Below are 15,056 nucleotides of genomic sequence, written 5' to 3' on the forward strand. Positions count from 1 at the left end.
ATGTAAATTGCCTGCATATGGGTCCAGCAGCTACCCATGGTCACACAGACACCGTTTCACCAATAGAGAATTACAAGCACAACAGCAGGCATATTTAGCTTAATGTAATCATTATTTGTTGTATTATTATTATTATTCAATCATATACAACATGGAAAATACAAGTGAGAGAAGGGCAACAGAAGCTAATGCAGAGTGAAAAAAAAGAATTTTTTTTTGCTGGGCTTATGAAATTTGTAACACAGGGTATTTCAACAAGTCGGCGGAGCTGTAAAGCCAATTGCCCAGAGCAGCAGCTGTTTTTAATAGGATGTAGGGTGCTCAGAGAAGCCGAACGCGCACGATCAATACTGTGTGCCGATAATATGTGGCAGTGCAAGTCATCATACTGTAGCCATTGAAGCGCTGCGATATTTGCCTGGCGTATTTTAGCATGCGTTCTGACTTGCTGCCCCTGCCTTCATGCAGTGCGCATAATGTGCATCGCGTTTTCTGAAGCAGCGCGCGTGTCCTAGATTATGGAGCACGGCGTGCTTTGTACGCATGTTGGATTGCCGTATATCCGGAGTTCGGTCCCAGTCACCCAAGCGTCCGGTTAGCATCGATTCACGGAGCCGCAGCTCAAGCGTGGGACACATTGAGGGTGAACTGCCCTGTACTGGAGGAGGGGGAATGGTGGGCTGTGCCTCCGTGCTCTATGATGCGGGCGAGGAGGCAGGGAGCTGAGCAGCGCTCGCAGCCTTTGGCTCAAAGCTCCCGCTCGGCTCGCAGCTCAGAGCTCTCGAGTTCCCAATGCAGTCACCCGGAACCTCGGACTGGAGGAACATTCCCGGCGGAAATCCAACGTCGCAAGTGCGTTTTCAAGGTAAGAGAATCCAGGAGCTGCGTGAACGCACAGCTAAACTGTGACAAGTCGGTTCACAGCTATAAGAAGGCAAACATGAAGTTATTGTAAGAGGGAGGTGATAATAATAATTATTCGTATAACAAGTTCAGCGAATATCCAGGCGAACTATAATTATGTGTGCTCGTTCAATCTGGTAGCATGGCATGCATACTTGTATCTACTCACCCGAAGCCGGTGTTTCAATAGATGTTCAAAGCAATGCAAATTAGAATGACCTTTTCTGTGGTGAGTGGGATGCAGTCGTGATTTAAAGGTCATAATTAGTAACATTTCACCCTGGAGCAGGGGAAGACAATATTGGGATTTCCAAGTGAGTCTCAGCTCGGAATGGTGGCTTTTCTTTACTGCATGTATAAACTGTAATTATATTTTGCATACTCGTACACTAACTAGTGTGTCAGTGAGTTGTATTTTTTGGATACAATTCCCCGCCATTAGAAAAATAAACTATCAATGTAAACTGATCGCCCATAAGAATGCCTGTGAGAGTAAGAATGTGTTTGTTTTTCTCCTTAGATGCCTAATATGTCCATTAGTTCTGTGCCTGTGCACCCCAACTCCTCCTGCATTAGCGCTCTTGCCAATTGTGGCACCAATGGCTCGAGCCCACAGCAGATCCCCAACTTTTATTTGGCCGTCCCCGTCATCTACTCGGTGATCTGCGCCGTGGGGCTGACAGGAAACTGTGCTGTCATCTACGTGATCCTCAAAGCCCCCAAGATGAAAACGGTCACCAACATTTTCATCCTCAACCTGGCCTTTGCGGACGAGCTTTTCACGCTGGTGCTGCCCATCAACATCGCCGACTACCTGCTGCTGCAATGGCCCTTTGGAGAGTTCATGTGCAAAGTCATCATTTCCATTGACCAGTACAACACCTTCTCCAGCATTTACTTCCTGACCGTCATGAGCATCGACAGGTACCTGGTGGTGGTTGCGACAGTGAAGTCCCAGAGGATCACCTACCGCACCTACCGGGCGGCTAAGATAGTGAGTCTCTGCGTCTGGACCTTTGTCACCATCATCATTTTGCCTTTCACCATTTTTGCCAGGATTCATGATGAGCACGGCAGGCTGCAGTGTGTATTTGTGTTTCCCAGCCCAGAGGATTTGTGGTGGCAAATGAGCCGAGTGTATACCCTGGTCTTGGGCTTTGTCATCCCTGTCTCCACCATTTGCATCCTCTACACAACCATGCTCTACAAATTGAGGCACATTCGTTTGCATTCAAATGCCAAAGCTCTGGACAAAGCAAAGAGGAAAGTGACCTTCATGGTCCTGGTCATCCTGGCCGTGTGCCTCTTCTGCTGGACGCCCTACCATCTGAGCACCGTGGTGGCCCTGACCACAGATATTCCACAGACCCCGGCGGTCATTGGCATCTCCTTTTTTATAACCAGCCTGAGCTATGCCAACAGTTGCCTCAATCCTTTCCTCTATGCTTTCTTAGATGACAACTTCCGGAAAAGCTTGAGGAAACTTCTAGAATGCAGGACATCTCCATAGCATGGGGTGCATGAATCTTTCCACAGCTCTTATTTCCATGTCTTTTTTAGAGTGACTTTGCCTTGTGATGGGTCCATTTGGTCCAGGCGTTCACTGGCTGTGACAATGCATTCCCTTACATGTACAGTGCCTGCATAAGTATTGTAACATAGAGACTTGTCTTTACATGTAATTATATGTCTACGGGATGAAGGGGCTCTCTCCATTTTTAATGCAGTTATGTAGAACGCCTTTCATTACATTGAAGATTCTATTTGTATTCTCTCTTATGGCGAAGAATCCATGCAAACAGATGTTCGTAGTAAAGGAAGTGTTCGAATTGCATTCAATTATTTACATATATGGAACACCGTAAAACTAAATGAATATTTCATTATAAGTGCCTCGTTTAGTGCAGATTAGAGAAGCTTTTATACGGACATCCCTTCGCGATCAATCGTGTGCTTAAAGCATCATTAGTGACAAAAATAACACCCGTTTTTTGGTTTTCGTAATATGTGCATTTAATGCAACAGTGTTCATGTGACTGGCAATGTCTTGAATAACATTGCTTTCCTGTGTCATGCATGTATGTGGTCCATGCAATGTCTTGAATAACATTGCCTTACTATGTCATCATGCATGTAAGTGGTCCATGCGTTTGTGTTGCTTTCTTCCTGGATCATACTAAGGACATTGGCAAGATTGTGACGAGAAGAAATATATTGAACTGGGCAGGTCTTGCCATTTCACATTGGTGTATGACCCACTGCACCTAGCAAGGAGAAGCATTGCATACAGGGAGATCTTACAGCATCCGAGTGATTTAATGATTGTCTTCCAGGCGCCTGTAATATACAAAGCAAGGATACATCTGGTGTGGTATCTGTTCTTCATTAGTGATGACTTTAAATGTCAAAATGCCTATATACATTCAGCCAGACATTCACACTAGGATCATGTCAAAAAGTGTGGTAAGAGTATCTCGTCAACTTCTATTGCCTCAAAAGCAGACAGGACCCCCCAACGACTGCAGCACCAATAGCAGAATTTTCAATCTGAGGTCACGTTTTGCAATTAAGCCAGAAAGGATATTCATTCATTCATTTCGACATTTGTATAGCGCCTTTCCCCGATAATTGTGGTGCCAACGCGCTGGCAGAAGAACCCTAGCCTTAGGGCCCGGCAGTCTGCAGCAGTGCCCAAGGAAATGGATCGTTTGACAGAGGGGAGTTCTTACAGGATCCTGTGTTGTTTTCCAAGTATCAGAGTGGAGAAGAAGGTTGCCTGGAAGGAGGAAGGGAGCCATTGTCAGGTTTATTGTCTGGGGGTGTGTGCCCCTTCCATATTAGAAAGAAACAGCATGCTTGTAATAAAAGGCAAGGCCCCTGCTAAACCCCCCAATGCTTTGAACACCTGGCAGTCCTTCTGGGAGAGCTGGGATTGAAAGCAAGCCCTTCTTGCACGTCGTCATCCCCGCCAGACGAAGACTCAGTCCCTATATGAGTGTGTGGCCTTTATTAATAGAGGGTTGAAGCAGAGGGCTAGCCAGGATGGTCTAGCAAATGGGGCCTGAAGCTAATGTAGTTGGGCCCATTGCACTGACAAAAATATCTGTAAATGCCCACACAGCGCTGCTGAGTGGGCATTTGCAAATTTTTGGTGGGCCTTGCCCCTCAGGCCCTTCCCTGCCTACGCCTCTGGGTTGAAGTCCTAACTCTGCAATGACCCACTCATACGCTTGGGCTGACTGTGACTTGTCTCTCCACTCACAGAGGAGTCTAAAAGAGAATGAGGTGTCTTGCCTTGTCCTAGTGTGTATCAGGAGACCGTACTAGGAACTTTAAGCACTTGACGGAAGTTTCAAACCTATTGACAAAACAAAAAAAAGTGCCAGATACTAAAGCACATAAAACTGACGTTCAACAACCAGAAATTGCTCAAGCTCCTTTGGTGGTATTTGCATTGCTCTTGCTAATAACACAGCAAAAGAACCTAGAAACACCTCCTACTTAGAGAATGGGTAGAAGGTTGCTTGCCACTGCCAGCTAATTGTCACCGTTTATTACATGGCACACACAAGCCAGGGAACTCCTTCCCCTACAATGAATGTGGTGCACAATAAACACTTTTTTTTAGTATACTACAGAGTCTTTTTGAGTAGGCCTCCAACGCGTCTCGCACCCAACCTCCACAAACACCCTGTGTCACAATGGACTGTGTATTTCAATAAGATATGTATTAATGTATTATTTAATGAAAAAGGAAAATCAACCAATTACAGCAGCCACCAATGTTGTGGCAACACAAAATGCAATAATCTCTATAAAACAACCAAGTTAAGATATACTGTCTCAGTTACTTCCTTTTTTTATGGCAGAACAGAAAAAGTATAATTCAACACAATGGTAGCACTAGCGTTAAGCACCCCCCTGCAACACTCAATCCCACCAACATCAATTGGACTTGATGCCTCTGAATGGAAGGCAGTGGCAGGCAGTACGAATACAGGGGGGGGGAATTGGTTTTGGTGTGGTACCCACAGAAACAAGATGGGGAGTCAAAACAGGGGGAAATGCGTTTTTGGAGCACCAATGGAAGAATGGAGTTTTTATTATTTCTCACAACTGCTGGGGGCAAAATGGAAAAACAGGGAATTTGCTTGCTTATGTTTAGAAAGATAGGCAGAGCTTTTTAGGGAATACTAATCAGCACACAAGGGGAAAATTGATTTTTAGAATATACAACAGATGGGCAATTGAAAGGGAATGCAAATGAAAAATCGTTTTGACCACACAATAGGGAAAGAGGAACAGAAACGGAAAATCTTTTTTTGGGATGTCAAGCTTAATTTCAATGGAAAAGGAAGTGCAAATGGAATTCGTTTTTACGGAGGCTGCACATGACAGGTAGGCTCTGGGAAAGGAGTTAGTTCATGAAAGGAAAATCAGTTTTGGTTCAGGATGACAAATGCAAAGGGTATATAGAGTGGCAAATTGAAATTCGTTTAAACGTGTACAATTTGAACACAGGGACAGATTTGTTTCTTAGATCACAATGGGATTCATTCTTTTGGGCAACATTTTATAACTATAACAATTAACAAAAACACTGGGAAAAAGATTGCTGGTTTTGAAAACCACCAATCCTGATCCTGTGAAATTCAATGGGGGAATGAATTGATCTACTTGCAAAAATACTAAGGATTTACACAGACAAATTAGAGGGTTTTCAATAGGATATGCTAACATAGAGAGGCAAACAAGAGATTCTTCTATGGGGAGATGGATGAACTACACGTGCAAACACAGGATTCTTCAATGGGGAGATGACTGAAATGCACTTGCAATTGGGGTTTTCAAAGGTGTATTTCAATGAGGGAAATATTGGATGAAATGATTCAAGAATAAAGGGCTTATGCAATTTAGGGCTGGGGTTATTGCTACTTAAATAGCAAGCCTTTGTTTAAGGGTTCAGGAAAACCAGCTGCATCTCAGGGCACTCTGGAAAGATAGGGGAGGGCTCTGGTCACTCCACTCTCAAAGATGGTAAGTTTCAGCAGCCTTCTCTCTGTCCTCCTTTTTCGGTCTCCCCATTTCTTTCTGCGTGTCTGTCCTAGTGCAGTCCCCCTTATATAGCAGAAATTACATAACCAATTTTACAATCTAGGGAAAATACCCTGCAATAATTGCTGTCACTAGGATTGGATAGATACCCTCTCTCTCTCCACCCCCAGTCAGGATTGGTTTAGGGGTTTGGAGCAACATTTGTCTTTTTCCCATTTGTCATTATCCTTTGTTCTGCTTTCAACTTTTTGTTAAAAACTAGTTATGTATCACAACTTTATAATTGTTCTAGCAACTGCCATACTAAACATATTTTCTGTTTTAGCTTATCATGGGGAATTAGATGAACTGACCACCAAATCTGTACGATGTAGCATGGCCATGTGTCACACTTTTATCTTTTTCATAAAATGTACTACAGTTATGAATATGTAAGTTATCAAGCATATCCCTAATTTCATTTTCCAACTTTTCACCAACTCTCACATTCGTAACATGCTCAGATCAGCCAGAAACCTAGTCTAACTGGCCATTACAGTTAGAGTCACAGGTATACTCATTTCATATTCTCTTAACTGCCTGGAAATTACATTAAACATGGTATAAAAATTAACTCAATCCACAGTATGTTTGCTGAGCAAAATGCCTAAAATGAAAATAGTCTTTAAAATGAATTGTGTGTGTTCATGTTCAGCAAATGGGATGGCTGTTTCATTCAGCACAGCCATCTGCCCCCCTGTGCCAGCCTGTGACCAGAGGGTTTTATGAGTCTCTTTGGAGTTGGTGTGTGCTCTTTGAAGTGGATGCAACAAGGATTCACACCATTTAGTCATGCTCCAGCCAAGGATGGCTTTCTCTTAAAGTCCCTGCTTTCCTAGTCAACAGGTCTGAAGGATACTGCATTTTGATGTCTACAGCATCACCACATTTTATTGTGGAGTTATTAGATCGGAGATGTGACATCCAGCTGGAAGTGGGGCTTTCCTTTGTGAAGTTGTGTCCTCAGTCAGAAACAGGTTTTTCCTGAAGACTAAGTGTCTCTTCAAATGTCACTGGAGTTTAGTGGGTGATAAATAATATACATTGCTTTGGTCAACCGACACATCATGTTTTGCTTTCCTGACATTTTTCTGTGAGCAGTGACTTTTTTTGCATTGTGGCTTTTTAAAGCTGGTTTTATTTGCACACACATGTGCAGGCCGTTTTTGCTTTCAAAGTTTAAAAATCCTGTTTTCCATGTCACAGGATTCTTTGATAGCTCCTTCCTTTGTAAATCAAACTGCTGTTTGTCCATGGATAATGATAGGTGGGCCCCTTTCCACAGGGCTCTTTAAGTTTACATGAAACAAAATCAAAAGCCAGGCAGTTTTTGTTGCAGTGTTTAAATCCTTGCCATTCATGTGAACCACGAAAGCAAATCCCTGGCCGTTTTTGTTTAAGGTTTTAAATGCCTGCCATTCAGGTGAAAGGGACTTCTGTTTGGGGCCTTTAAATGCACACCACCTGATGATGATGGCAAAGAGGAGATTTGGTTGCAAGGATTCAGCAGTAGCATGGGAGACCAACACCTCTTGCTCTTCCCAAGTTGTACCTTTCATGATGTGAACCGGTATCTCCCAAGAACTCTGCGCAATTGTCAACATTAAATAAACAATGGCCTCTATAAAAGGAACCCAAAGAATTTAATTATGATGCACAGTCCCTCATGCTTTTGTCCATCACCGAAGTAGGATACTCAATGGTTCCTACTTGTAATGGAGGGTGAATGTATTGAATAGAAAACAATGTTATTTTGGTGGACTTGTTTCAGCTCGTTCTGAGAAATGGAGAAGAAGCTGGGGTGTTAGTGGGATGGAAGAGAAGGAAGATACAAAATCTGAGATGCTGACAAGTACAGGCCGGAAGTATCTTATCTTGAGTGCTGGAATCTGGAATGTGCTTACAGGGTTTTTGGCGGTGACATTGGGTATGCATTTAGAGAACCTAAGATCTATTTTTGAATGTATTTATGTTTCTATTTACTGAGTATTACAGGTGTAATTTCTAGCTGATGTGATGCACATAAGAGGCAAAAACAGTAACAGAGACAATCCCAATAGGGTGCCTTTACAAAAAGGTAGTGGATATTTGTTTTGGGAGGGAAGACCAGGGGCTAGATTATTGAATCTTTGCACAGGTACCAGTGCTTGCATGTTACAAGCACTAGCTCAAATTGTGCCCTTGGGCAAAAAACGATACCTTCAAAGCATTTTTAAACCTTGGCACAAGGCCTGGTGCAAAAATGCATTGCAGGTCTATGGGCCCAATTTACAAATATATTTTTAAATGGCAAAGTCCCATTGAAAATATTCTTGTAAATCAGTACATATGTTTTTTGCAGTAGAGCAATTTTTGCACTAGCGCTAGCACTATGCAAAACTGTACTTGCCATGGTGGGAAGGGTTTCCAATAGTCCCCCTATGCTTTTTGCAACTATGGCAAACTTTGTGTTTGTGCTAATACCATACACCTTTGCACGTTTCTGTAATCTGGCCCCAGGTGATGAAGGAGTGGTATTGAACTGCAGAAAGAGAGACAGGTACAGACATACATTATTTTTACAGTTATGCCCTAGAGCGAGAATCTGCACATATGCATCAATATACCAATGAGTGTGGCATAGAATGCAGGGGTGATTTGGGGTCAGTTGATTAGGTTATGGACTGGGTTGAAGTGTATGGGGGACACTTCTCTGGCTAACAGGTTAAGTTTCATTGTAGTTTTGAATAGTTCCAAAGGATAGCTGGCTTTAATGTTTTTTTCATGTTATTATTTTCTTCTTACCTGTTCATCCCCAAACTTCACTCCCCCTCCTCTATTTTGTTACTGCATTTGCATGCTTTGAATTGTCTTGTGACCTACTAGGAACGTTATTGTTTGTCTTATAGTTTGTCTTCTTCCCTGTTCATCCCCAACCTACGCTTCCCCTCCTCCCCCATTTCCACTCTTTTTTGGTACTGCACTTGCATGCTCCGAATCGTCTCACCACCTAATAGGAACGTTATTGTATGTCTTCTTCTCTTCTACCTCTTCAAATGAGAAAGATGATTAGATGAATGGATGAAAGTGAAATAGGCACAGTTTGTCCGGATCAGGCAAAGATTGTCCACCCAAAAACCAATGAAAGATGTGTCAAGTGATCAAAAGACAGGAGACTGATTATAATCACCACTTATGAGAAAACCAGAAAAATCGCCATACGATCAAGTTTGGCGGTAATTCCACGAAAACACAGCAACATTACCGCCAAATTTCTTATGTGACCCATAGTCATTAGTTGACATTCTTTATTGTATCTCTATGTAGTGCATTAGTGTGTTTTTGTTCTGTTAAACAGGAATCAGTCTGCATCTTGCACATTATTTTACACTCTAAAGCCATCTTTCAAATGTACTTCATATTTGCATCATATTTAGTTACTAAAACAAACTGTTTTCTGAAAATCAGAAGCGGCATATTAGTGTGTTATTTCTGCAGTGTGTGCTCTATTGTATTCTAAAGATTCGCAGTTGGAATTTCTATGGCATCAGAGCCAGCAAGTGACCAAGTACTCAAGAAATATTTTGGGCGGATGCAGTAATGGCGGTACTCCCAACTGTATGTAAAAACCATATTACAAGACAACCTGTGACCAGTGACTCTATATATTCAGGCCCTCCCCCTCTGCAGTCACTCACAATATCCTCATAGCAGAAAGCTTCAGGCAACGTAATACATATACAATCTGATGAGGGAAGCCAGTCAGTAAAAGTAGCTGACTTGTAGCTAACTTGTGTTTCGAGCCACAAGGCCGGAGGATATGAGCCTGGCTGCAAGGAAAATAAAAACAAACATTGCCAATGCCAACAGTTTGGGCGTTTGTGTAGGCATGGGAAAGGCACTTGCTGGGCAGAGATGTAGTGGTATTAACTGGCCATTGATGGTAGCAGGTGCAAAATAGTGAACATGCCTGGGCATCTAATAGCAGTGCCTGACACATGCCTATGTCTTATACACAGACTAAAACTGTTGGCTTTGCAAATGCTTGATTTTAATAGGGCTTCAGTGATGGATACACATAGTGCTTATAAACTGGTTTACAACTCCAATTAAGTCAATGGGCCTCATTATAATTGTGCCGGTACAGAAACAATTATGGGAAAAAAGGCCAGCAGTTCTGGCTCCAGCATGCTTTCAGGCATGTTTTCTGGACTGGCAAACTTCAAATTTGCAAATGGGGGCCAGGGATCTCCTGGCAAGCCTGAACTGCCAGGAGTTCAGGCCCCTATTGGCAAATATTTGCCGGAATCAGCATTGGTACGACTGGTGCTAGTAATTCCAGCAATCCCATCCCATGGAGTTCTATAGGACTCGTGGGAATGGGATTTACCAGCACTCTGCCACCTGTAATATCCCCGTAATAACAGGATATCGGACAGTAGAGATGGTAAGGCAGGTTTGCCGGTATCCCATCAGAACTACCGGCAGGATACCGGCTGTTAGGAAGAATTCTCCAGAATGGCTAATTTCCCTTACCTACTGAGCCCCTTAGCAGCTTTGCTGGATTTCTAGGATTATAGGATTATATTTTTTCAGCTGGTAAAAGTGAGAGCCTTTTTACCCCACTCCTGCATGCTCATGTACTATGGCGTCTCACCTACTCCATACGTATCATCTTTTCACTGTGTGTCTCACAGCACCTTTAGTGCAGTGACACAGGGTTTTCTTTTTAGAGTTCCCACTATTAAACTCCATTTTCTGGGACTGACTACTGTCGCCTAGAACATGTAAAGTTGCCATTGACTTTACTAGTCTTTTTAAATGTACAGACCCATAGAGTACTGGAAGGGTTAATAGTTATTCCTTTTTGTCTGTTTCTCATGGAACATTATTTTGTTCCCCTTTCTCTAAGATTTGGCTGGTGGCAGTGGTATTTACCATTTTTATTTTACCACAAGCTATGAAAATAGCCTTGGTACTGTTAGAGGCTATGGTGGTAACCTCAAACTTTAATCCACTGGACCCCTTTTAATTTTATTTGGTTCTAGTTGGGGTTATTCACCATTTCTTTTTGTAAAGGTATTTCTCGTGTTTTACTTTGGTTCCCGTCCTTTGGCGGGATTTTGCACAGAAGCCCTGCTTAGGCGCCTGAGTGTCCTGGTGGACAGGATGTGAGGGAGGGTTTTGAGGCCCCCTGCACAGGGTCTCCTTGGAGACAAAAGTCACACTCTAGTTTCATTGGCTAGGTGACTGTCTTGCCAGGACAGCCACCCTGCTGTGCGATTGACAGCCAGGCTGTGTGAATAGGGGAAAACTGCTTAAAAGCTGGTCTTTGGACTTGGAAGGCAGAGTCGCCACTGGAATGAGAGAACCAACGAGGAGCTGAAGGAAGACAACTGCTGCAACTACCGGACATCACGGTGAAGCCCTGCTTTAGGTCCGAATCACCTGAAACTCTGATGACAGTGAAGATCCGCAAGGAGTCTTCTCCCCTTGAGCCAGGTGGGACCAACCAGCTCACAAAGCCCTTGGACCTCCTCTTCATCCTGGTTGAATTTGCTGTGCTACAGGAAACCGGATAGCCAGTGAGAGAGAGTCCATTTGTGCTACAGTATTCTTCTTCATCTAAGGTGCTGTTCGAATCCGGTCGTTCGTTTCGTCTGACCGCGGTGAAAGTGTTTTAAATCTTTCGCCTCTCCGAAGGCTTGTCCTTCTCTACACTTTTGAATAACTTTTCCTCCGACCAACTTTGTTTTGAACTCTTGGCAAATACTTAACCGCAAACTACTCTGAACTGTGTGATCCCCTGCAAAGACTCTGAACCATTAACATTGGCCCAAGCCTATTGATTTGAATCCTAGTTGTAGTAAGCCTTATCTAGATGCCCTGCCTATCACTTGTTGGTGTTGTTGATTTTTGATAACCTTGTTCTTTCCCTCCCTTTTTAAATTGCTGGAGTGCCATTTTGCTCACACTTCATTTTGAGCTTAACTTGTCCAGAATTGATTGGGTGTGGTGTAGTGTATTAAGATTGTGATTTTCTGCTGCTTTATATTAGTGAACTGTTTAATAACTTATGGTGTAAATAAATGTATATTCATTTACTCAGAAACCTTGAATCAGTGTTTGTGTGAACCATAGTAATTGCTGTCCTTTGTGTAACTTCTGATCCTGCTCACTTTACTCTTGAGATAAGTCTGGCTGCTCAGCCATCACTACCACTTTACTGTGTGATACAGGCTTGTACCAAAGGTGAAATTGTACTTGCACTTGTAGTAATAATTGTGTGTTGTTCCCAAAGGGTACTGCATATGATTCTGCCTAACACCGGCAAACCTAGAATGAGAGTTATCAACTCTTAAAAAACTGATTTGGAAAACAACTGTTAGGCACTTTCAGTGCAAAGTTTGATTGTAAGGCTTTATTTAAGAAAGCTCAAAGAATTCCCATGATGGGGGGATGTTGGCCAGCAGCCATTTGATTGTGGATGTGCTGCATCTGAGCTCTCAAGTCACCCATGATCCATCCACTAAATGATCCTTCTTAAAGCATTGTTTACAATATATTTCATGATTTAATTTGCTCCTAAGAGAACTCCTTACCGACGTGAAACCTGCAACTCCACTGAGTCAGAGTTTTAATACAGGGAGCAGAAAACGTAGTGCTTCGGTGTTGCCAGGCACCATCTTGGGCTGGAAAAGATCTGCTGGAGGCCCAGGGCCTGATGCCTTATGCCAGAGAGCAGCAGCAGGTCAGTCATCAGACAGCGTCAGAATGAGGAAGTGGTGTTCGGAGGGCTGACCGGCCTGCACGGAGGGTGAAGGCAGCCGAAAGTCCAAACAGCGACACAGGCAAGGGCATTGAGGCAGAGGGAGTGAGGGCTGCAGTGCTGACACCACCACGGGTGCAGAGTCAGGAGCGCAATAAGAATACACCGAGCAGAGGAGGATACTCGGCGAGCACGGGCAGCACCACAAGGAAGGTGAGGAGGAGCTATGGCATGCAGGGAAGGGTGCTGAAGTGCACGGCCTGCAAGCATGCTTCAGACTGGGAATACAACTGAGCTGCCACTCATGCTGATCTAAGACAACGGAGTGCACACTTATCCATTTCTGGACATCATGTACTGAGTGCAAATGGAAGTGGCCTGTCCCAGATTATGTCAGGAAGTGATCTGTAGACCCTTGGCTAGTGAATAGTGGAGAGCCATATGTAACTGGCTCATTTATCATCAGTGAGACCCCAGGCGTGCAGCGCCTCCATGGTGCAAACGAAGAGGAGAGGTGAGAGCTTGGAGAGTGCTGAGACAGGGGTTTGGTCTGGGTGCTGGATGCGTGATCACCCCTGACGGCACGCAGGGATCATCTCTGCAAATACTGTTCCTAAATCACGTGCATATCGTTGGTATCATAGTGAAAGGACAACAAAAAATTGAGAATTATTTAGCCCACAAACAAAATCAAACCAAGGCGGGGAAAGGAGAGAGCTGGAACGGGCACACAAGCCAACAACGGAGTTATGTTGGAAGGGCTAATGGCTTCAGTTCAAGAATCAAGAACGTCACTGGAAGGAAAAATCCAGGAGGCAGGAGTAGATGTTTCCCTGGTGAGAGCAGATCTGAGGAAAGTGTGCGAACAAGTGACCGGAGTAGAATAGAGAGTGAGCACTGTCAAAGATGGCCTAGTGAAGCTGAGTGATCAAGTACGGGGCCTAATAGGAGCGACAAAGGCGCTGGAAACTAAAGCGGAAAATGCAGAAGGCTGTTTGCGCAGAAGTAACATCCGTTTGGTCGGGGTGTCAGAGGTAGAGGAAGGGCCCAGTGTGGAATTGTACGTGTAAAGGTTGATCCTAGAAACACTGCATCTGAATGGTTTGTCAAAGCTTTCCACAGTGGAAAAAGTGCAAAGTGTACTCGGGAGACCCTGCCTCCGGGAGGCCAGCCGAGACTGATGGTGGCGAAATTGCTCAATTTCAGGGACAAAGATGTGATTCTGCAGACATCAAGAAAGGCGGGTCACTTCGAGGTCAATAATACGAGAATGCTCATCTTTCCTGGTTTTCATGCAGGAGGTACAGAGGCAGAGAAGTTTGTTTCATTCTGTGAGGCATCAGCTCTGGGAGATGAATCTGTGTTACATGACACTCTTTCCGGCAAAGCTACGTGTAATTGTAGATGGAAAACTGCTTCTTTTCACATCACCAGGATTGAGCAATGGGGGAGGGTGGCACAGTTGGGGTTGGTTGGGGGAGAAGAGTTGGGAGATGACAGGTGAACGCAACTGCCTCTTCAACAGCTTACACCAATAAGCTCATCAATAAGCTCATCAACGCCTGCAAACCTTTCCTATCACCCTCTAGCTGCATTACACTAGCCAGAGCGTTAGTGCTCTCAAAAATTGACTACTGCAACACCCTCTTTCTTGGCTCATCAGAACACAACCTGAACAAACTACAGGTACTGCAAAATAATGCCATCAGAGCAGCCCGCAGTATCCCACGAAACGCCCACATCTCCAGCTTCAGACAAGATGCTCACTGGCTCCCAGTACGAGACAGAATCTCCCTCAGATCCCTCGTCATCGTCCATAAATGCCGCTCTAACGACGCACCCAAATACCTGGCAGACAAGTTCCACAATCACACCTCAACTAGACCAACTAGAACACCATACGCACACTGCCTCTCCGTTCCCAAATTCTCTCTAAAAAAAGCAGGCGGCGCCAGCTTCCCGGTCCTAGCTGCCAAACTATGGAACGCTTTGCCACCACACCTTAGAGCAGAACCCTCATTTTGGACTTTTAGAGCCAAAACAAAAACATGGCTTTCCAACAAAAACGCTGCTTAATGCACTTCCTCTCTGCTTGCCTCTGTTGACCACCTGTAACCCGGTCTACTACACCGTTGTTGTTTTATCACAATCTGTACTGTATATTTTTGCCATGCTGTAACTGTTTTTAAGTCTCCGGCACCCAGCTACCCCAGGGTTCGGTGCGCGGTACAAATAAATAAACTAAACTAAACTAAACTAAACTATGGGCGGCGGAATGTTCATATTTGAACATTGTTATCACCGGATCAGA

General features: G+C 44.0%; 1 protein-coding gene across 1 annotated transcript; it reads left to right on the top strand.

Moving 5' to 3' along the window:
- The first annotated feature begins 346 nt into the window (after positions 1 to 346).
- LOC138497515 (neuropeptides B/W receptor type 1-like) lies at positions 347 to 12,033 on the top strand. The gene is made up of 2 exons (XM_069621044.1): positions 347 to 865; positions 1,424 to 12,033. Exons 1-2 carry the CDS (start codon positions 698 to 700, stop codon positions 2,411 to 2,413), a joined length of 1,158 nt encoding a protein of 385 aa, XP_069477145.1. The 5' UTR covers positions 347 to 697; the 3' UTR covers positions 2,414 to 12,033.
- Positions 12,034 to 15,056: the final 3,023 nt, after the last annotated feature.

This window comes from Ambystoma mexicanum, chromosome 5q, assembly GCF_040938575.1.
Source record: "Ambystoma mexicanum isolate Mex_15411 chromosome 5q, UKY_AmexF1_1, whole genome shotgun sequence".
Taxonomy (NCBI): Eukaryota; Metazoa; Chordata; class Amphibia; order Caudata; family Ambystomatidae; genus Ambystoma; species Ambystoma mexicanum.